At 38.1% G+C, this 22,105-nt stretch overlaps 1 protein-coding gene and 1 non-coding gene across 2 annotated transcripts in view; one reads left to right on the top strand and one right to left on the bottom strand.

Moving 5' to 3' along the window:
- Nucleotides 1-19,518, top strand: part of GNAI3 (G protein subunit alpha i3) — a 44,893-nt gene extending 25,375 nt beyond the window's left edge. The window contains exons 3-9 of the mRNA XM_002810489.6: nucleotides 14-155; nucleotides 5,253-5,410; nucleotides 8,496-8,624; nucleotides 12,266-12,395; nucleotides 12,772-12,925; nucleotides 18,049-18,261; nucleotides 18,351-19,518. Coding sequence (XP_002810535.1) covers nucleotides 14-155; nucleotides 5,253-5,410; nucleotides 8,496-8,624; nucleotides 12,266-12,395; nucleotides 12,772-12,925; nucleotides 18,049-18,239 — 904 coding nt within the window. The 3' untranslated portion in view covers nucleotides 18,240-18,261; nucleotides 18,351-19,518. The remainder of the gene's footprint in view (nucleotides 1-13; nucleotides 156-5,252; nucleotides 5,411-8,495; nucleotides 8,625-12,265; nucleotides 12,396-12,771; nucleotides 12,926-18,048; nucleotides 18,262-18,350) is intronic.
- LOC112130918 (U6 spliceosomal RNA) lies at nucleotides 17,538-17,644 on the bottom strand. The gene has a single exon (XR_002913087.1). It is a non-coding gene; the product is annotated as a U6 spliceosomal RNA (small nuclear RNA).
- Nucleotides 19,519-22,105: the final 2,587 nt, after the last annotated feature.

The raw sequence follows: 22,105 nt of genomic DNA, 5'->3' as shown, positions 1-22,105 counted from the left end.
CTTTGTTTTAAAGAATCATTCATGAGGATGGCTATTCAGAGGATGAATGTAAACAGTATAAAGTAGTTGTCTACAGCAATACTATACAGTCCATCATTGCAATCATAAGAGCCATGGGACGGCTAAAGATTGACTTTGGGGAAGCTGCCAGGGCAGTAAGTGTTTCTCATTTCCTCTTCACTTGCTCTTACTCAGCAGATACAGTTAAGTTAAGCAAAATTTTTGCTTCATGTTTTAGAGAAATGAATTTAAGCAACAAGATAAAATGTAGCAAAGTACTTTGTGCTCACTTGAGAAGTGTTAGCAATCTACTTTAGCAGGTGTTAGATATAACCACCCCAAGAGGAGCCTAGGAAATGGGATTCTGTGGGTGCACGGTAGGTTTCTGGGATAACTGTTGTATTCAATTGCTTTTTTTTTTCTTTTTTAACAGCACTGTTGACTTTTATAGTAGTTGATAATAGTACGTTAAAATAATCTAAGAGAAAGGTTGCCATGATATGTAGCTCTGCTTTCTGAGGTGTGCAGATTAAAGGCCAAAATCAGTCTCCCAGAATAAATTCTGTAAGGACATGGGCACTAAGTCCAAATTCTTGAATATCTAAGTTAGATATTCAAGAATACTGTATACTACATGGAACCTTAGGCTATAGAATTGGAGTATAACATGCCCTAGTATAATTCTTTAATGCCCTGCACATGTCAGCTATTTAAAAAGTTGTATTATTATAATTATACTTAGTGGACCCTGAAGATCTAGTTTATAAAATTAGAGCATGTGTAATTAGGATGTTTTATGCCATTGGGGAGGGCGCCAAAATGAAGGCAGGAGATCTTTGATATTATTATCAGCTAAAATCCAGAGAAGGCTGGGAAATTATAGAATTATTTCCTACATCTAAGGGACTCACTGGCTGTGTTCAGAGTGTCATACTTACGTGCCATGGCGAAATAAAAGGAAATGATTTGGGAGGTCCTCCTGGAAAGGCAAAACCTATATGTCTATGAAGTTGCTTAGGAACTCTTATAAGCCACTTCCAACTTATCAAATGCGAATTTATATTTGATAAAAAGATAGGAAATTGTTGAGGGGAAATACTGAAAGGGTAGTCACAGTTGGATAGTGTTAGACTAGAAAGTGTCTTAGAAATGGCATAAAGGAAGAGCTAGATTAGGGATTGTGAAATGAGAGACTTGTATCAAAAAATAAGAGAAAATATGTGAATGTGACTTTTATATTTTTGTGAAATATATCACATAGAGACTATTTTTCTATGCATCTGAGCAGGGAAGTTTGGCAGTCAAGCAAAAATAAAGCCTTTATCCTTGTCTTACCCTTTCCTATTCCTTCTCTCACCCCCTGCTTTTCTTTCCTTCTTTTCCTCTTTTTCTTCTTTATACCAGTTCTATCTGTGGTCTTATTTTTTCTTCCTCCCTTTTCTCATTTCTGCCTATCACCTAACTCTACTTCTCTGTTGTATTTGTTGTATCTGGTAACTGGTCAGTAGTACTGTATTTATTCTCTTCCTTCTCTCTGTTGGTTTTTTCTCTGTCTCAGTTATTTATTCTTTTAGTTTGTCCCTTTTCTCTTTCCCTCTTTAATTTTATTCCCCGCCGTCTGTCTTCCTTTATTTATCTCCCTACCCTTTCATTTCTTTTTTTCTTTTTTGGAGACGGACTCTCGCCCTGTCGCCCAGGCTGGAATGCAATGGCTCGCTGCAACCTCCGCCTCCCAGGTTCAAGCGATTCTCCTGCCTCAGCCTCCTGAGTATCTGAGATTACAGGCGCGCACCTCCACGCCCAGCTAATTTTTGTATTTTTAGTAGAGATGGAGTTTCACCATGTTGGCCAGGCTGGTCTCGAACTCCTGACCTTGTGATCCGCCCGCCTCGGCCTCCCAAAGTGCTGGGATTACAGGCGTGAGCCACCGCGCCTGGCCCCATTTCTTTCCATTATCAAATCAATTGTCATTAATCTTTGGGTCCTAACACTCCTGTGTCACCAGATGCAGTTGACATCATTAGTCCCTCTCAGGCCTCCTAAATCATTCAGCTTTCTGGTGTCCACACAACCTAATCTGTAATCCTATATTATAATTTTTAAACGTTGCCTTTTTTTTTTTCCTTCTGTGTGTAAGGTTTGATGTTTATAGCTCCTCTCTTATTGTCTTCTGGTGTTTTTGTTTGTTTGTTTTTTGAGACGGAGTTTTGCTCTTGTCACCCAGGCTGGAGTTTAACGGTACGATCTCGGCTCACTGCAACCTCTGCCTCCTGGATTCAAGTGATTCTCCTACCTCAGCCTCCCAGGGAGTTGGGATTACGGGCGCCCACCACCACGCCTGACTAATTTTTGTATTTTTAGTAGAGATGGGGTTTCGTCATGTTGGCCAGGTTGATCTTGAATTCCTGCCTCTGCCTCCCCAAGTGCTGGGATTACAGGTGTGAGCCACTGTGCCTGGCCTCTACTCTAGTTTTTTATAGTTGGTTAGAGAGTGTGAATGGAAAAAAAATAGAGCTGGGTGTGGAATAGGTTCCTTTTTCACATCTGCTTAAGTGTGGAGGTGTGAAGTTTATTGTAAAGAGGGGCCTCTTCTTTTTTTTTTTTTTTTTTTTTGAGACAGAGTTTAACTCTTGTTGCCCAGGCTGGAGTGCAGTGGTGTGACCTTGGCTCACCGCAACCTCTGCCTCCTGGGTTCAAGTGATTCTCCTGCCTCAGCCTCCTGAGTAGCTGGGATTATAGGCATGTACCACCATGCCTGCCTAATTTTTTTGTATTTTTAGCAGAGAAGGGTTTCTCCATGTTGGTCGGGTTGGTCTGGAACTCCTGACTTCAGGTGATCCATCTGCCTTGGCCGCCCAAAGTATTGGGATTACAGGCGTGAGCCACCATGCCTGGCCAAGAGGGACCTCTTTGTAGACCTTTAGAGAGGGTTTATTGTGGGGAAGCAAGAGCAGGTCAGTGGAAGAAATTAAGTGATAAGAAAAAAGTGTTTCCTCCTAAAAGAATATTTATAGAGTCAGGACAGCAAAAAAAGTAGCAATAATTCCCTCTCTTTTGAAGTTTTTAAAATTAGAGTCATGGTTTTTTTTTGTTTTTTTTTTTAAGTAGTGCTTAATAAGGTTATTTGAATACGTGCATGGGTATAGGTCAAATTTCAGAACTAGGGGATTATGAAGACTTCAGATGTTAGATAAAGCACCATACCTTGCATATGTAGAAGGACATGCTCACTGCTGAGTATGTTTGCCAATTTGTGTAATATTTCAACTTTTCTCATTAATTTATTTAAAATTTTATCTTTGAAAAGAAAGGGAGGGGCATATAGATCTTAGCTAAGGTTTTTTTTTTTTTTTTTTTTTTGAGATGGAGTTTTGCTCTGTCGCCCAGGCTAGAGTGCAGTGGCACCATCTCAGCTCACTGTAGCCTCCGCTTCCTGGGTTCAAGCAATTCTCCTGCCTCAACCTCCCGAGTAGCTGGGACTACAGGCACACGCCACCATGCCCAGCTAATTTTTGTATTTTTAGTAGAGATGGGGTTTCACCATGTTGGCCAGGATGGTCTCAATCTCTTGACCTTGTGATCCGCCCGCCTTGGCCTCCCAAAGTGCTGGGATTACAGGTGTGAGCCACCGTGCCCGACCAGCTAAGGTTTCTTAGAGTTGAGCCTAGTCTACCGCCATGCCACCCTGAATGCGCCTGATCTCAGAAGCTAAATGAGAGTGGGTTGAGCCTAAATATTATTAGAAAGAATACAAGAAAGGATCATAAAGGAGGAAATATTACTAGGTAAAAACCATTAGAGCTGGAGACCCAGAGTTTGGCAAAAATAATTTGAGTGCACCATGGATGGTTTTGTTTTGCTAAGGTGGATGCACAAGTTCTGGTAATTCACAGGTCTTTGGAGTTTTTGGTTGTGAGTTCACCTGTGGTCTGAAATGACTTTTGCTTGTTAGTTTATTTGTCCTGATGACTACTTAAGATACAAATGATTGCTCCCCTTTCTCCTTTACTTTTTCTTTACATGTTACATACTTTTTAAATTTTTTATTTTTATAGTTATTTGGAATCTCTCAAGGTAGATAAATATTAGATATGGATGGGAAAATCATCCCGTGAGACCTGTGCTTAGTTTTAAACCAACAAGTAGGGATGGGTAGAATAAAGCAAAACAATAAAAATCTCATAATCCATTTCTGTCCTCTCCCTCACATATTTTATGTTTAAAAACTATAACCACCTAGAAAACTATGGCTATGTCTGGGCCTGGTGGCTCACGCCTATAATCCCAGCACTTTGGGAGGCCGAGGTGAGTGGATCACCTGAGGTCAGGTGTTCGAGACCAGCCTGGCCAACATGGCGAAACCCCTCTCTACTAAAAATAGAAAAATTAGCTGGGCATGGTGGCAGATGCCTGTAATCCCAGTTACTTGGGAGGCTGAGGCAGGAGAATTGCTAGAACCAGGAGGCGGAGGTTACAAGGAGCTGAGATCACACCATTGCACTCCAGCCTGAGTGACAAGAGCAAAACTCCGTCTCAAAAAAAAGAAATAAAGAAAACTATGGCTATGACTCATGAAGTTATGGTTACTTTCTTTTCCTCCTGCTCCCTTCCTTTCCCTCTCTCAGAACATTATTATTATTCCTTATTCCTTTAGGGAAATCTAGGAACTGTTTGAATCTTTCCCTGAGGGATTTATTTCTCCCATTAGGCTTCTAGACTCCTTAAGTGCCTCCATCTCCTCTTCTTGTTCTACTGTCTGAGCTGAAGGCAAAGAAGAGAATACTTTTTTCTTAAACTTGATTAATGTTTTACTCCCTTTGAGGTGTTTAGACTTTACCTCTTATGTGCTAGTCTTTTTATTTCTATTTTTATTGTAGGCTTCCTTTAATAGAATGGGAATGTTTTACATAATCCTGTCTCATAAACCAGTTTTTTTCTCTCAAAAATTATTAGCAATCTGGATGGAGATTTGTGGGCTGGCCAGAAATGATCTTTTCTGGGGATGGTGGTATGTGGAGGAGTGGTGGGGAAGTAAAATCATTCCTCAGCTCAGTTCTGGACTTAAAACTGTAGTGAAATGAGAATAAGGAAAGACTTAATTATAAATTCTGTCATGCTGGCCTGTCAGAAAAGGTCTCTGTAACAACACCTCTTTTAACATAACATGTAATGTGTGTGTATTTTAAAGAGACTGTCATCAAGTCTTAAAGAAATGGAGAGTCATCTGTCTCTTTCTTAACTGCTTTCTTCAGGATGATGCCCGGCAATTATTTGTTTTAGCTGGCAGTGCTGAAGAAGGAGTCATGACTCCAGAACTAGCAGGAGTGATTAAACGGTTATGGCGAGATGGTGGGGTACAAGCTTGCTTCAGCAGATCCAGGGAATATCAGCTCAATGATTCTGCTTCATAGTAAGTAATTTTTCTCTGTGAAACTATAACAGAGAATAACTTGATGACACTACAGAAAGTTTAGTACCCATCCTTAAGGAAATGTTTAAGTAATAGACACTCTTAGAAGTTTATAGGATACTTTATAAAAATCATCTAAGTTTAGGATTATAGAGCCCTTGGTCATTTGTATGATTTGGAGAAAAAAGTTCCCTCTTGGAATGTAAATGGGAGACTTGGCACCACAAAATTAGTTCCATGGCATTTTATTATAAGCAAGTGAAGGAGGAGAGACATCTGTTGTGGCTGGGTTCTGAATCTGTTCCAACTCATAAGTTCCCTCTGTGTAAGGGCTTGGCACTGATAGCCAGCTAGAGAGGGAAATTAGAATTGTGGTATTCCTTTTTATGCAGCCAGCTCTCTGCGTCTGGGCCGCACTATGGATTTCACTAGTAAATCTTTTGCCAGATCACAATAGTAGACTTTGTATAGAAAGAGAAGGTTGAGTCATGGAATGAAGTTGAAGTATCTTTTTGTCAAGGATATTATCTTGAGTGTTAATATAGTTTTAGAGAATTTGTAATGAATACTTATATTAAGCTATTACGTGTTATCCTATTTTACCTCTTTTGCATATACTTATTTATGAAACCTAGATTCAGAATGTATTTTTTTTTTTTTTTTTGAGACGGAGTCTCGCTCTGTTGCCCAGTTGGAGTGCAGTGGCGCGATCTCCACTCACCGCAAGCCCCACCTCCCAGGTTCACACCATTCTTCTGCCTCAGACTCCCGAGTAACTGGGACTACAGGCGCCCGCCACCATGCCCGGCTAATTTTTTGTATTTTTAGTAGAGATGGGGTTTCAACGTGTTAGCCAGGATGGTCTCGATCTCCTGACCTCGTGATCCACCCACCTCTGCCTCCCAAAGTGCTAGGATTACAGGCGTGAGCCACTGTGCCTGGCCCAGAATGTTTTTTTTTTTAATGTACTTTAGCGGGGCCTGGTGAGCACTTATTATCTGTATTTCTCTCTGTACTAGATGAGGGCACTTTTAAGCATTAAGGTTTTTTCTCCAATATTACTGTTTTCCTACTTTTCACATCATCATTCTAGCTTAAATTGTTACAAGAAGAAATTAAATGATACAGTCAGGCTGTGCATAAGGACAGGGATACATTCTGAAAAATGTATTTTTTCAGAATTAGGTGATTTGTCGTTGTGTGAACATCATAGAGTATGTGTACACAGAATTAGATGGTATAGCCTACTACACACCTAAGCTATATGGTATAGCCTGTTGCTCCTAAGCTATGAACCTGTACAGCATGTTATTGTACTAAATACTGTAGGCAATTGTAACATAATGGTAAGTATTTGTGTATCTCAACATCTCTAAACATATAAAAGGGTAATGCAATGGCTATGATGTCACTGGGGCTAGGAGTGTTTCAGCTCCATTATAATCTTACAGGATTACTAGCATACATTTATGCATTCTGTTGTTGACCAAAACATTGTTATGCAGCACATGACTGTATTTGAAAACTTGCTTATTCTTTCAGTGAGAACTTGGCTTTAGAAACGTTTCAGGATTCTTGCCTACCTTTTAATAACATTTTAGTTGCAGGTATTGATAGCTTAAATAATTCTACCAGTGGTCATCAAAGGTAGATTATAATTGCTTTTTTTCATCATTCATTCAGAAAGCTCTGAATCCTCTAACTACATGTGCTTATAGAGATTTTCATAACTGTTGATCTAAGCTTGCCTCTTTACATTAGTGATAGTCTTTGGTTTTATAGATCATTAATGATTCACTTATATTGGTGCCATCTGCTCATCAGTTTTCTAGCCTGGAATCAGCAAAGAATACAGTTTTGAAGCAATCTTTTAATTATTTCCCTGAACAAATTAATTTTTTTGGAGGTATTTACAATTTGTTTTTGATTTAGATTTAAAAAAACCCCAGACCTCCCCAGACCTCTTCTGTTTACTGAAAGGAAACGGAAAATATTCTTACTCACTATAGTTCTCTTAATTTTAGTTAATCAAACACCATTCTCTAATGTCCTGTCAAATGGTTAAACACACATGACCTGTTAAGTTTAATCGTCTGAGGACTTTTGGTATAGTTTGGTTTTGGTATTATACAGTACACAGTTGATTTAGTATTACATTTCAGGAATTTTTCTTTAGTAAGAACATTTCCTGTTCCTATTGTTTTAATTTTTTAAATTGACCTTCACAATTTAATTCTGTAGAGTTAAACCTACTTTTGTGTCCGGGCGCGGTGGCTCACGCCTGTAATCCCAGCACTTTGGGAGGCTGAGACAGATGAATCACCTGAGGTCAGGAGTTTGAGACCAGGCTGGCCAACATGGTGAAACCCCATCTATACTAAAAATACAAAAAATTAGCTGGGCGTAGTGGTGGGCACCTGTAATCCCAGCTGTTCAGGAGACTGAGGCAGGAGAATCACTTGAACCCAGGAGGCGGAAGTTGCAGTGAGCCAAGTTCACACCACTGCACTGCAGCCCGAGTGACAGAGTGAGACTCTGTCTCAAAAAAACAAAACAAAATAAAACAAAAAAACCTAATTTTGTTAATGTATATAGACTGTATACTTTAATTGTACTATGTTGGATTCATATTTTTTCTTATTATTTCTTTTTTTAAGAGACGGGGGTCTCACTCTGTCACTCAGGCTGGTGTACGGTGGCACTCTGCAGCCTTGACCTCTTGGGTTCAAGTGATCCTCCTGCTTCACTCAAGGGTAGGAGGATTAGCTAGGACTACAGGCATGCACCACCATGCTTAGCTAATTTTTAAAATATTTTGTAAAGACAGGGGTCTCTTTATGTTGCCCAGGCTGGTCTTGAACTCCTGGCCTCAAGCGACCTTCCTGCCTTGGCCTCCCAGAGTGTTGGGATTACAGGTGTGAACCACCATGCCTGGCTTCTTATCATTTCTATGATACTGAAGATCTGATTCTGTTTTGCCACTTAGTAACTAGTAACAGGTTTAAATAGGAACTAATTTAGTCTGTTCATTTGCTATGCACATGGTTGGCTTCACCAAGTAAAAGTAAACGTGTCTTTTATTTAGTTATCTAAATGATCTGGATAGAATATCCCAGTCTAACTACATTCCAACTCAGCAAGATGTTCTTCGGACGAGAGTGAAGACCACAGGCATTGTAGAAACACATTTCACCTTCAAAGACCTATACTTCAAGTAAGTCATTAGCCTTTTTGCTAGGTGTGCCAAATACAAGTATCTTTCATTTTAGTTTACCATCTCTTAATCAGAGTAAAATTTCTCTGGGCAGTATTCCTTGGATTAAACTTAACATATTTATCAGCATTGTTTGAATATTTTAACTGAATGGGGGCTCAAACATCTCTTGTTTCTCCAAATAGCGTCAAATGTTTGTGTCCATTTAGAGGAATTTAAATTCAAAAATAAATTTAACTTGCCTCCCAGTAAAATTTTTCCTGTGATAACTGGTTTGTTTTAATTTTATTCTTTTCAGCTGCTTTTTTGTTAGACTCACCAAAACAGATATTGAATGTTTAATAGGATAACAATATTAAACATGAAAACCAGTTTTTTTTTGGTTAGTTACATGGTTTTGTTTTGCCATTTTGATTTAAAATAGAAATGCTTTTCTCACCAGTGTCACTTCTTATTGGTTTGAATTTCCCTTCAAGTTGAATGGAATGGAGCAAGTATTGTCATGGCTCTTGAAGTAATTGGTGCATAGTGTCATGTACAATTAACTTCTTAATACAGTGCAGAATGGAAAATAGACTTGGGGATAGAGGTATTTTGGGTTGGTAAGATGACATATAAACAGTGATTTTTTTGGTTTGTTTTTAAAATTTTATTTTTTTAGAGACAGGGTCGTACTTTGTCATCCAAGCTAGAGTGGAGTAGTGTGATCACGGCTTACTGCAGCCCTGACCTCCTGGGCTCAAGTGATCCTTCTGCCTCAGCCTTCCAAGTAGCTGGGACTATAGGCTCATGCCACTGTGCCTGGTTAATGTTTTAAAAAAATTTTATGTGGAGACAGGATCTCTCTTTATTTCCCAGGCTGGTCTCAAACTCCTGGGCTCAGGCTATTCTCCGGGCTCAGGCTATTGTCCCGGCTCAGGCTATTCTCCTGCCTCAGCCTCTCAAAGTGCTGGGATTGCAGGTGTGAGCCACTGTGCCCAGCCCAACTGTGATTGTTTTAGAGAGAGAAAATTCTAGTATTCTAATACAAATAACTTTCTCATTAGCATTAGTAATTCTTTTTTTTTGAGACAGAGTCTTGCTCTGTCGCCAGGCTGGAGTGCAGTGGTGCGATCTCGGCTCATTGCAACCTCTGCCTCCCGGGTTCAAGTGATTCTCCTGCCTCAGCCTCCCGAGTAGCTGGGAGTACAGGCGCCTTGCACCACGCCCGGCTAATTTTTTTTTTTTTTTACTTTTAGTAGAGATGGGCTTTTACCGTGTTAGCCAGGATGGTCTCTATCTCCTGACCTCGTGATCCGCCCACCTCCCAAAGTGCTGAGATTACAGGTGTGAGCCACCACACCCAGCAACATTAGTAATTCTAAAACAAGCTTCAGCTTGTCTCTGTGTATAAATATTAGAAATGTTTTTTTGGTTCCCATTTTCTTTTTTTGTGACCTTTGAGATTAGGAGTAAACTTTTCCCCTTCAATATACCATGTGTTCTTTAGTTATGTCATTATGCTTATATGTAGGATGTGATGTTTGGTATTATTGCATACAGATGTAACTACTACCTAAAATCCTCTCAGTTTTTTCTCTGAAAACAACTGTTCCACAGGATTTGTGAAATCCACATAGGGTTTACATATTACTAGATACCAGTTGGGGTCTTGAAATCCTAATACACCAAACTAGATTTTTTTTCCTGGTGCAGGAAAATAGCAGTTCAGCCATGAATGCTTTTAGAATAGACTTGCTGTTTATCTTTAGTACTGATGAATTTATTTAGCAAGAGCAGCAAAGACCACATGGATTATCACTCGTGAGACCATAAGAATGAGATTTCTTTGTATAAGGTTTGTAATCTACTTATAATTAAAAGTTGTGATCATTATTTAGTGTTGGAAACTTTCTTATTGGTGTTGTTATATAGATCAGTCTTTAGTTAGGCAAATCCTAACTGTCCTGTCTTTTTATGCCATGATCAATAGCCAGATCTAATTAAGGTGCCACACCTACTTGATTGTTGGCATGTAGATATCTTGTTATGAAGTACTATCATTTCTTCCTTTTCCTCTTCTCTCTAGGCAAAACTACTATCCATTTATTCAAACATTTATTGAGCATCTACCATATGCAAGGCATTGTGTAATTGCTTACTTGCCTCTCAGTTAATGAGGTAATGTTTATAAAATGTTGATCTCTTAGTGAATGATATTGTAAATGTTAATATGTGCTAAAAGCCCACCTTGGAACTTCACAGTGTTATAGAGACTTTGTAGAAGAAAATGGGGGAGTAAATTGAAGTTACTGGTGTGTCTCCCCTTGAGACCTCCATGGTGAAATATATGATGTTAGCCTTCCTAAAACCTGTATTATGACCCTATATTAAAACCAACTTGTGATTACATCATTTCAGGTGTCATGACCAAAAGTCAAAAAGAATTGTACAAGATCAACCCAAAGGAAGAGTTGGGTCATAAAGAGATAATTCCTTTCAAGCATACATTGAGAAATCACCAACTGTGTCTTATTTCTTTCAATTTCTGGGGGAAAACATCTCTGAAAATGTAGGCCTCTAGTCACTATAGATCTTATACATTAAACCAGTTTTGCAGAGTTTAGCCTTTAAAAATTGTAACAATTTGCATGTGTATGTCATTAGACCTAAGTATCAGCTAAAACACAAAGCAGTGCAGATCTTCTTTTTACTATAGGAGATAGTTGAGGATGCTTTTGATAGAAGTGCAGCAGTTGACTCAGAATACCAAGTAAGTCACCCAGAAGACAGTATTGGACTAAAACTAATCTGAAGTGTAACATAAAGTTTGTGAACAGTTGAGACTTTGTTTTTATTAATTAGGTTTAAGTAAGACTCGGACTTTGGAAATATTGGTCAAGGCTGTTTTTTAGTTATTGGGTTCATAGAATCCTACCATAAAAATATAATTTATTTGTTTTTACAATTAATCTCCAATATATTTTTTTTAAGGTAAGGAAAACAAACTTAATAGGGAGAAGTTATGGAAGCAGAGTGCAGATAGGGCATTTAGAGGCAAACCATTTTGAGAGTCAGAACATGGGTGCTGGAGTTAGAGTGCCTAGGTTCAGATCCCCAGTCCCTGTTTGTTAGTAGTGTACCTTTGAGCAAATCATTTAACATTGAATGTGCCTCAGTTTCTTTATCTGTATAATTGGGATAATAATAATAGTACTTCTAGGAGTGTTACAAGGGCAAAATGAGTTAAGATGTTTAGTAGTAGTGTCTGGCACCATGGTAAGCACTCAATAAATATACCATTATTATTATTATCTCAAACTGTATTATTTAGCTCTTTGCTTTTCCTGTCTTTTCCCCTCCTTCCTTTAATCCATTTCAGTGCTTATTCTGCTGACTTTTCACACATCTGGTACAAGCTTTGATAGAGAGGAGGCTCAACTATCTAAAATGAGAATCTAGATTATTCACAAATTTTATTTTCTCATGTTGTCTTGTACTTTTAGCCAGGATAATTATTTTGACTGCATTTAATCTGTTCTTTGTCTTCTATTATAAATGAAGTTTTGAATATGTAATAGTGGGAAGTTTCCTAATCATTTCAGTTTGGGGAAAGGTGTATGTGTGACCTTGCTGAATTTGCTTTCTTTCCCCTTGCGCAGGATGTTTGATGTAGGTGGCCAAAGATCAGAACGAAAAAAGTGGATTCACTGTTTTGAGGGAGTGACAGCAATTATCTTCTGTGTGGCCCTCAGTGATTATGACCTTGTTCTGGCTGAGGACGAGGAGATGGTATGTTGGAGCTTCTGGTAAAAAGCCTGTCTAATGTAGCTAGGAAATGGAAAAATTAGGAAGATTGTTGCATCCATTTCCTCATTCAACGAAAACTTAGTATCTTTAATTTTTTTGATCTGTGCCCTATTACTCTAAAAAAGATGTTATAGCCACATTGCGTATGTGGAAAGGATGTTAGCCAGCCCTTCCTCCTACCTCCTCTCCCCCAAAAATTACAAAAATGAGGACTGACACTCAACTTTATCTTATTGGTGTTTGACTTATTTCCGTGAATGCCATTTAGTGCTGCAAAACTTGTTGGTTTGTCTTTTTCATTAAGTTAATCCACTTTTACTATTTGCTACTGACATATCATCCTTTATTTCTTTTTCAGAACCGAATGCATGAAAGCATGAAACTGTTTGACAGCATTTGTAATAACAAATGGTTTACAGAAACTTCAATCATTCTCTTCCTTAACAAGAAAGACCTTTTTGAGGAAAAAATAAAGAGGAGTCCGTTAACTATCTGTTATCCAGAATACACAGGTAAGGGGTTATGAAAGATTTTATTGGAGGTACACATCTTACTTAGATCAACACTTTGGTGGCATTCATAAACCTGCCTTTTTTTTTTAATGATTGATTGGGAGAGTATTCAGTGGTAGTGGCATTGGCATTAAGCCTGTGATTAAAACCCCGTAAGTCAAGAGTGCCATATCAGACACAATTGAGTTTTCTGTGTTTATTTTAAATTTCTGTCTTCATTTTTTGAGGAAAATAAAAAAGGAGAAAAAGTAAATTTGGGAACTGGGCATGGTGGCTATAATTCTAGCTACTTGGAAGGCTGAGGCAGGAGGATCATTTGAGCCCAAGAGTTTGAGATCAGTCTAGGCAACATAGTGACACCCCCCGTCTCACAAAAAATAAAGTAAAATTTGGTATATGTTGAAGAAAATACAAGAGTAAATTGTAATCATTGTGCCCAAGAAACTGACATGTAGTTGCAGAGAGATATAAATAATTTTATTATAGTGTTTAATTGCACATAAATAACTTTATTATAGTCTAAAATGTGCATTAATAGAAGTGGAATAGAAGTGGTTACTTCTGATGGGGTCATTGTAGTCTTTTTCTAGAGCTACTAAGAGGATGAAATAGAAATCATCAGGCAGACAGGGGAATAAAAGCATTTTAGAAAAGTGGAATTGCATATATGAGAATATGGAGGTAGGAAAATGGTATGACCAGTTGTGGAACCCAGAAGGAATTTGGTATTACTAGAGTTTACAGTGGCAGGGAAGAAGTGGTTGGAGAGACGGTCAGAGATCAACTCATGGAGGGCCTTATATCTCATGCTGAGAAAATGATGATCAGTTAAAGGTTTAATATCCTACCATGATCCATATCATGGGGTACATGATATAGAAGAAACTGTGCTTTAGAAAGATTATGCAATAAATAATAAAGATAGATAGTAGGGGATTTGAATTAGTAAGAACTCAGGATGGAAATAAAAACTTTTGATGGGGATTAAGGGATATATCATAGAACCCAAGGGCAAGAATGGACAGGTCTTAGAATGGAATTAGAACTAGGAAATAATTGTCAGGAACCCTGGAAGCACTCTTTATCCCCATCTTTTTTCTCTCCTCTCTGTGTATCTTTTTTATTATTCTTTCTTTCCTTACCAGCTTTCTCTGCTATTCAGTTTATGTGATAACAGCCTAGTCACGGTTTCTCTATCTCTGGTAAAAAGATCAGACTAGGCTGGGCGCGGTGGCTCACGCCTGTAATTCCAGCACTTTGGGAGGCCTAGGTGGGTGGATCATGAGGTTAGGAGATCGAGACCATCCTGGCTAATACAGTGAAACCCCGTCTCTACTAAAAATACAAAAAAAAAATTAGCCGGGCTTGGTGGCGGGCGCCTGTAGTCCCAGCTACTCGGGAGGCTGAGGCAGGAGAATGGCATGAACCCGGGAGGCAGACCTTGCAGTGAGCCGAGATCGCGCCACTGCACTCCAGCCTGGGTGACTGAGCGAAAAAAAAAAAAAAGATCAGACTAGACTGGGATTGCTTGGCCTTGGTTTCAAATTCCAAGGAGAGAGATTCTGGCCGTGGTTAAGTCAGGCAGAAATCTGTGGGCCAATCAGTTGAGGTCAGGGGCACAAATGTAACTGCCAGGGATGGATCACTATGAAACTTATAGATCAGAGTCAGGTATTTCCAGAGAAGGGGAATTCTTATTAGTGGAGACACTGTAAATGCTTTCTATAATAAAGTGAGGCTGGGTGCAGTGGCTCAGGCCTGTAATCCCAGCACTTTGGGAGGCCGTGGCAGGTGGATCATGAGGTCAAGAGATCAAGACCATCCTGACCAACGTGGTGAAACCCTGTCTCTACTAAAAATAGAAAAATTAGCGGGCATGGTGGTGCACGCCTGTAATCCCAGCTACTCGGGAGACTGAGGCAGGAGAATCGCTTGAACCCGGGAGGCGGAGGTTGCAGTGAGCCGAGATCGCGCCACTGCACTCCAGCCTGGTGACAGAGTGAGACTCCGTCTGTCAATCAATCAATCAATCAATAAAGTGAAGGGGTAAAGCAGGGGTAAGGAAGTGGGAAGAGTCAGAGGTACTGCCAGGTTTCTGTCTTGGATGCTGGTGCTGTGACCTGAATTCATGTATAGGAATGTTGATTTTTAATTATTTATAGAACGTCGAAATAATAATATCTCATGGACAGTTATATTTGAGGTTGAGGAGAGGTTGGGGTTTGAGATCATCAGTAATGAAAACATGGAAATGGGTGAAATGACCTATGGAGATAATATTATAGAATGAGGAGAAAAAGGACCACAGATAGAATGAGAGAGAATAGCAGCCTCTATTGGCAGGAGACGAAGAAAGATATCATAACCAAAAGGAGAGGTTAAAAAGTGAGTTGATTAAATATTTCAGTCAACAGTGTTATCTGCAGATAAGTAAGATACATACTGAAAAAGGGCTTTTGGAGTTAACAATTAGGAGGTCGTTGACCTGCTGCTGAGAGCAGTGTCAGTGGAAAGTTGAGTACAGTGAGTTACAGAATGGAAAGTGAAGAAAGAAGACAAGTGTAGACTACTCTTGAGCAACGTGGGTTTAAAGGGAAAGGAGAGATTTAAGAATGTTTATAGGCTGAGGGCTAAGATCCTATAAGCAAAAGAGATATATTAAAAAACAGATGTAATTGAAGGAGCAAGATTTGCAAGCAGGTGGGAAAAAAGGAATTAAGAGTCTAGGTAGGATAAATGGATAAACAAATTGTGTTATATACATACAATGAATATTACTTACCCAAGAAAAGGAATAATAATAGATGGTACAACTTGTATGAAACTCAAAACACTGTGCTAAGTAAAAGAGGCCAATACTTCTATTATATGATACATCCAAAATAGGCAAATTTCTGTCCATAGAGAAGAAAGCGTATTAGTGGTTATGAGAACTGGGAGAATGGGAAGAAAAGGGAGTGATTACTTAATGGGAATAGGGTGTTGAAAAAGTTTTGTCGCTAGAGAGGTGGTGATTGCATAACATTGTGAATACACTAAGTGCCACAGAATTGTACACTTTAAAATGGTTAAATATCTGTTATGTTAATTTTCCTCAATAATTTTTTTAAAAGAGTATAGGTAGAGCAATTGATTTTTGAGCAAGAAGTAAGACACCTCTAAGACCAGAAGTACAAATAAGTGCAGATATGTAACATTTTGAGTGAGGTGGTAGGCCAAAAAGTTGAGATGTAGTTTAATCCTCATGGCCTCTGTTTTCTCAAGGAAGTTGGAAATGTGGTTACCTGTTCAGAGTAAAGAACAGGGAGGTGAGAATCAGGTGAGTTTTATAGAAAGCAACCAAGTTTTAGGATTGGGGGAGAGATATGTAAGACAAGTAAAAGAATTGGCATTAATGTTGAAGGCCCAGCTTAGAGTCTTCACACAAAGCAAAGAGCCTTTAATATCATATCCATTTTCTTTGTTGTTGTTAACTTCCAAGCCTATCCTCCATTGTCTTCATTCTGCATACAGATTCTTACAGTCCTTATTTGCCAGGTATTAGTATCTGTTCCTAGCAGACAAAATTCACTTTTCACTCATCTGCCTCCTTTAATTTACAGAGGTTGTTTTCCAGATTTTAAGAACCTGCTTCAAGCACCTACAAAGAAGCTGTTTTCCTTCAGTTCTTTAAATATTTTAATTAATATTCTTTTCCTTTCCTTTTTTTTTTTTTTTTTTTTTTTGAGACAGTGTCTTGCTCTGTCTCCCAGACAGAAATGCAGTGGCATGATCTCGGCTCACTGCAACCTCCGCCTCCCAGATTCAAGTGCTTCCTGTGCCTCAGCTCTACTACAGGTGCCCACCACCAGGCCTAGCTAATGATTTTTTGATTTTTAGTAGAGACGGGGTTTCACTATGTTAGCCAGGGTGGTGTTGAACTCCTGACCTCAAGCGATCCACCTGCCGCGGCCCCCAAAGTGCAGGGATTACAGATGTGAGCCACCACACCCAGCTCCTTTTTTCGTTATGCCTCACGTTACTGAAAATAGCCTGTAGTTTATTGGAATAATGAATTGTCTTTGTTGTGTTTCCCTGGCTTTATAGCCAGTTTCTAAGGCTACTCTAAAGGTTCCGTAAGTAGACAAGATGGTGTAAAAAGCAGGTGATTTAAGGGTATTAATTACAAATATTGTTGAGACAGGCTTTACTTTTGGTTCCTGTCACCTTTCTTTTTGTAAAAAATAAGAGCTTCATTGAGATATAATTCAGAAACCCTAAAATTCACTCTTTTAAAGTGTATTGCTTTTCCTTATTTAAATTATTACCTTAAGGCTTTGAAGCTAAACCTCCTTAAAACTGTAGAATGATTTTGAAAAGAACAGTTTACCTTGTTGAATTCCTTTTTTTGTTTGTTTTAATACAAACAATCCCATAGCGTTTATTTTCATCTTGTAGTAACATAAGGGTAATCAAAACACTATGAATGAATGTTCATATTGGACAAAGGACATCTAAAAGCAAACTGTATCCTTCTCAACAATTTCTCACTTCATTGATCCTTTCTAGTTGGAGACACTTTGTAGCAGAGTAATATTATCCCCTTTTAGCATGATCCGACCCAGTTGTTTTCAGAAATATGGAACGCTTCACGAATTTGCGTGTCATCCTTGCGCGGGGACCATGCTAATCTTCTCTGTATTGTTCCAATTTTAGTATATGTGCTACCAAAGCAGGCACTACCCTGTTGAATTTTTATTCCAAGATCACTCCAAGGAACACAGCCTCTCTCAGACTTTTTAAGCAGTTGTGTTCCCTGGAAATGCACCTTCCTACTTTCCTAGTTTCCTTTTATACTTTCTAGATTTTTTTAGCTGAAAAGTCTAAATGAAAGGGTAAAGAGAAATTTAATGTTATGTTTTCCTCAATCTTTGTGTGTGATGATTTTATTTTTGTTACCATGAGAGTCTACTCTCACAAAGAACCTAATTATAGAAACACCTAATGATTATAGAAATAGAGAATTCTATTCATATTTAATTGGGTTATGTTCCCTCTCCATAAGTAAATGGTAATGGTCTGACTTAGTTGAGTTCAGGCAGCTGTTAACAATTTGAACTGAGAGTACTGGGTGTCCGTTTTAGGTTCCAATACATATGAAGAGGCAGCTGCCTATATTCAGTGCCAGTTTGAAGATCTGAACAGAAGAAAAGATACCAAGGAGATCTATACTCACTTCACCTGTGCCACAGACACGAAGAATGTACAGTTTGTTTTTGATGCTGTTACAGATGTCATCATTAAAAACAACTTAAAGGAATGTGGACTTTATTGAAAAGCATGGATGTTAGTGAAAGGTAAAGTTTCATACAAGGTAGTTATAGTGCTACAGTGATGTCTCTTGGTTTTTAAACTTTTTCTAATTAAGAATATTCTTCTCTTCTAGTTACTACAGTGTGGAGTGTTGAGACCAGACACCTTTTGCTGTCTCATGGGGCAGCTACAAGCATGAACGGGACCAGGGAATGGCAGCAGCATGCAGAATCTTAGCACTCTTTAGCACAATATTTTGTATTAGGGAACTTTTAATTGACATGAGATGCTAAAGTCAGACATTGGAATTGGAAGAACTATAAAGTGTGATTCGATCATCAAGACATCACTTGGATTTCTTAATCTTAAATGCTTATGGAAGATGTGAAGTTGAGGTGCTGCATTCTAGAACTTCAATATGTAGCTTACTCTTTTTTTCCCCCCTTCTTAAACCACCAGTGGTTCATTTTTAAGGTTTTTTCATCAAGAGAAGAATAACTTTACTAAATTTTATTTCTTTATTTGCAAAAGAATCTTTATTAAAACACAAACAATCTTAACTATGCACATGATGTGACCAGATCATCTTGAAAATATTCCTCTTTAGTAGGAACTCTTTGTTTTTAACTCTTGGTATGGTCAGAATATAATACTTCCATAATTACTTCTAATTCTTTCCAGTTACTGGGGCTATAAATACAACTTTTTAAATGAAATTTATGTTATTATCCTGCTCAAAGTACCATTATGGTTTCCATGTGGTAATTACATTGGAAAGTTCTGCAATAAGATTCTAGTTCTCTCTTTTCTTTAAGCTTATGGTTGAAGGTTAACCTTGTTTGTGCAGATTACCAAATTACTGCTGATGTAGTATGATAAAGTCAGCTTCTTGGATACAGACACCACCCAGGGCAGCTGGCAATCAGAAATGCAAATTGCTAAATTCCAAACAGAACCAGTGACTTTGCTGCTACATATTTACTAAATTGACCACTTTGATTCTTGCTTGTTTGTCTCAGTTATAGGGAGTTTTGTACAAGGTGCCTCTTGTTTTCCATCTTCATGGCCTTTTCTGTTGAGAAACATCTAAAGTGTATTAACAGTGCATGCTTTTACTTTGTAAATGTGGTGCCAAATCCCTGTTTGCCATTGTTTTTACTGTACCGATGTTAACTGTAGTAATCCTTAGTCAGTATGTTCTTTTGCTGAAACTGTTGCATTTTGGGACTTTTTTCCACTTTGTCATGTGTACATTTTTAATCTGTTATAGTTGGCGGCAGTATTAAAATGGTGAGTAAAGAGCCCAGGTTTGCTCCTGTTTGTAACTAGTCTTTTCTGGAAATACTGTCTTCTGTTTCCTTTTGCCTTTGCAGAATGTGCTTTAGCCTTTGTCTGAGAATGGGTTTAGGTAGAAGGGTTTCCTGAAGGTCTAGTCTTTTGGTGTAATAGTATTGTTGAACCTTAGGTTTTATGTTATATCTGCATATGAGTGATATGTGATCATGATTCATTTTGCAGATTTACATTTTGCTTGTGTGGAAAGTTACATTCACTTCAACCTACAGACCCTTTTTTATAATGTACAGCAAATGTCATTAAATATTGAATGCTCTATTGGGGGAAGACAAATGAAGAGAATGCATTTTGAGCATTTCAAATCAGTAGTTTGGGCAGTGCCTTTTGGGGTCCAATCTTTTTGGATTGGATTCTATTTCATCTTTTGAGGTGACCTTTCACTAGTTTACAAAAAAAAGGTTTGTGGTCAACAAAAAAAGCAAGTCATAGCAGTTCAGTGCCTTTGTGTGTAGTTTTTAACTTTTTTTGTGATTCTTTTTGGAAAATCATAGCTTACAGATGGTATAACTGTATTATATAATGTAATTTTCTTTAGGTTTGGGAAAACTTGATCTGAAAGAAAATTATCAGCTTCAATTGGCGATTGGTTCAGTGCCCACAATGTAAACAGGGTTGGTAGTTCTTACTCATTTTGAATATACCTTTTCCTTATTGTATTCTGTAATATAGGATCATCTGGAAATAAGACCTGGTAGAATATTATTTTCAACTGTAGTCTTTCTATACTGTGGACTAATGAAATGGTGTTGTTGATAATCTAAAATAACCAATAATCCAAAAAAGTTCATTTTACTTTGAATTTGTATTTTCATTTGAATGTCTATCTGATATGTTAAATTTTTAGCCCTTCTGTTAAAGAAAAATAGCAGGTCCCCATTTTTCTGCCTCTGTACCATTTACATTTGCTCTCTGTTAACATGAAGATCACTCTTATTTCACCATCCCAAATAACTTATCTAAATGCATATTTCTTGAGGACACAGGGAGACAATTTAAGTCAGTAGTTTTTAATATGACTTGTAATCACTTGGATCCATCTAAGAGATTGACTTTTGGCTGGTGGGCTGGCAATCGGTAATGTTTTTTTTTTTTTTTTTTTTTTTTTTGAGACGGAGTCTTGCTCTGTCGCCCAGGCTGGAGTGCAGTGGCGCGATCTCGGCTTATTGCAAGCTCCGCCTCCCGGGTTCATGCCATTCTCCTGCTGGGACTACCAGGTGCCCGCCACCACACCCAGCTAATTTTTTTGTATGTTTTAGTAGAGACGGGGTTTCACCGTGTTAGCCAGGATGGTCTTGATCTCCTGACCTCGTGATCTGCCTGCCTTGGCCTCCCAAAGTGCTGGGATTACAGGCGTGAGCCACCGCACCTGGCTGGCAATTTATAATTTTTAAAAGGTGATTCTGATTACCAGCCAGGCTTGCAAATCACTGGTTTGTATTGAAATAAAAGATATTTTCTTGTAGCAGGGCTAAAATGTGGGATGAAACATTAAATCTACTAGCCTGAAAAAGAACTTTGGCATTTGTAATCAAAGAAGCTGAAAGTTGCCTTGTGTGTTTCCTCTGAAAAATGCTGGAGATTTGTGATAATGTTTCAGAATTCAGGTGCCTGTGCTTTGGACCATCTAAGAAGCCATTAGTCTCTGTGTAAAGAAGAAGTATTCTTAATGGACAGTCCCCCTAACCTTATAAATTCAGCTTTGCAACAGATTTCACCTCCTAGCATGAAAATTCCAAAAACTTTAACAATTATTCATAAGTGGATCTTGAGATGACATTTTCATCTTGGACTGTTTGAATTCTAAATCTCTAGTTCACAGTGAATCATTTTTTAAATTTTTACTGATGGATCATTATTTTTCACAAGGTACTGCATTCTTACAATGTAAGACTAGATGGACCAAAATTTTAAAAAAAATTTCTTGCCTTGTTTTTTTAATTTTCATATATATTCTATTTGTTGTATATACACATTAGACTATTTTAAAATATCAGCTTGTTTTTGTAATTCATTCATTCACCGTATATTCTTATATTCTGGTCATTATTCTCTCATTTATAGCTGTGACATTCTTTGGACATTGCTTGCCTGGCCTGATTAGTTACTTAATATAATTTATTTATTTGCTTAGCATGTGTGACATAGTTCTGGAGTTTCCTGTTGCAGAACTCCTTGCTGTATTGCAGTCATATATCAGGTAAAGTCAGCCTCTTGTTCCTATTAAGAACCTACCATTGATTATTTTCCCTTTTTACATGTTCAAAAAAAAAAAAAAAATCAGCAGCCCTCTACTCATTTGTATAAACCTAAAACGTCACTGTTTTCCTTGAGCGTTAGTACTTGTGGGATCTTTCCTTTTCATGTGTAATACTGATTTTAAGAGCAGTGATCTTAGTTTGCCAGTGCCAGGTAATTATTGTGTTCTACTTTAGGCTTTGTAGTACAAATCAGGGATCTGACCTGGATCAGCCTCAGCTCTTTACATAGCTTTATGATCATCATATTTTATTATATTGCTCCCAACAAGCACAA

This window comes from Pongo abelii, chromosome 1 (genome assembly GCF_028885655.2).
Source record: "Pongo abelii isolate AG06213 chromosome 1, NHGRI_mPonAbe1-v2.0_pri, whole genome shotgun sequence".
NCBI lineage: Eukaryota > Metazoa > Chordata > Mammalia > Primates > Hominidae > Pongo > Pongo abelii.
The sequence above is the reverse complement of the archived record's forward strand: the minus strand, read 5'-3'. Positions and strand labels throughout refer to the sequence as shown.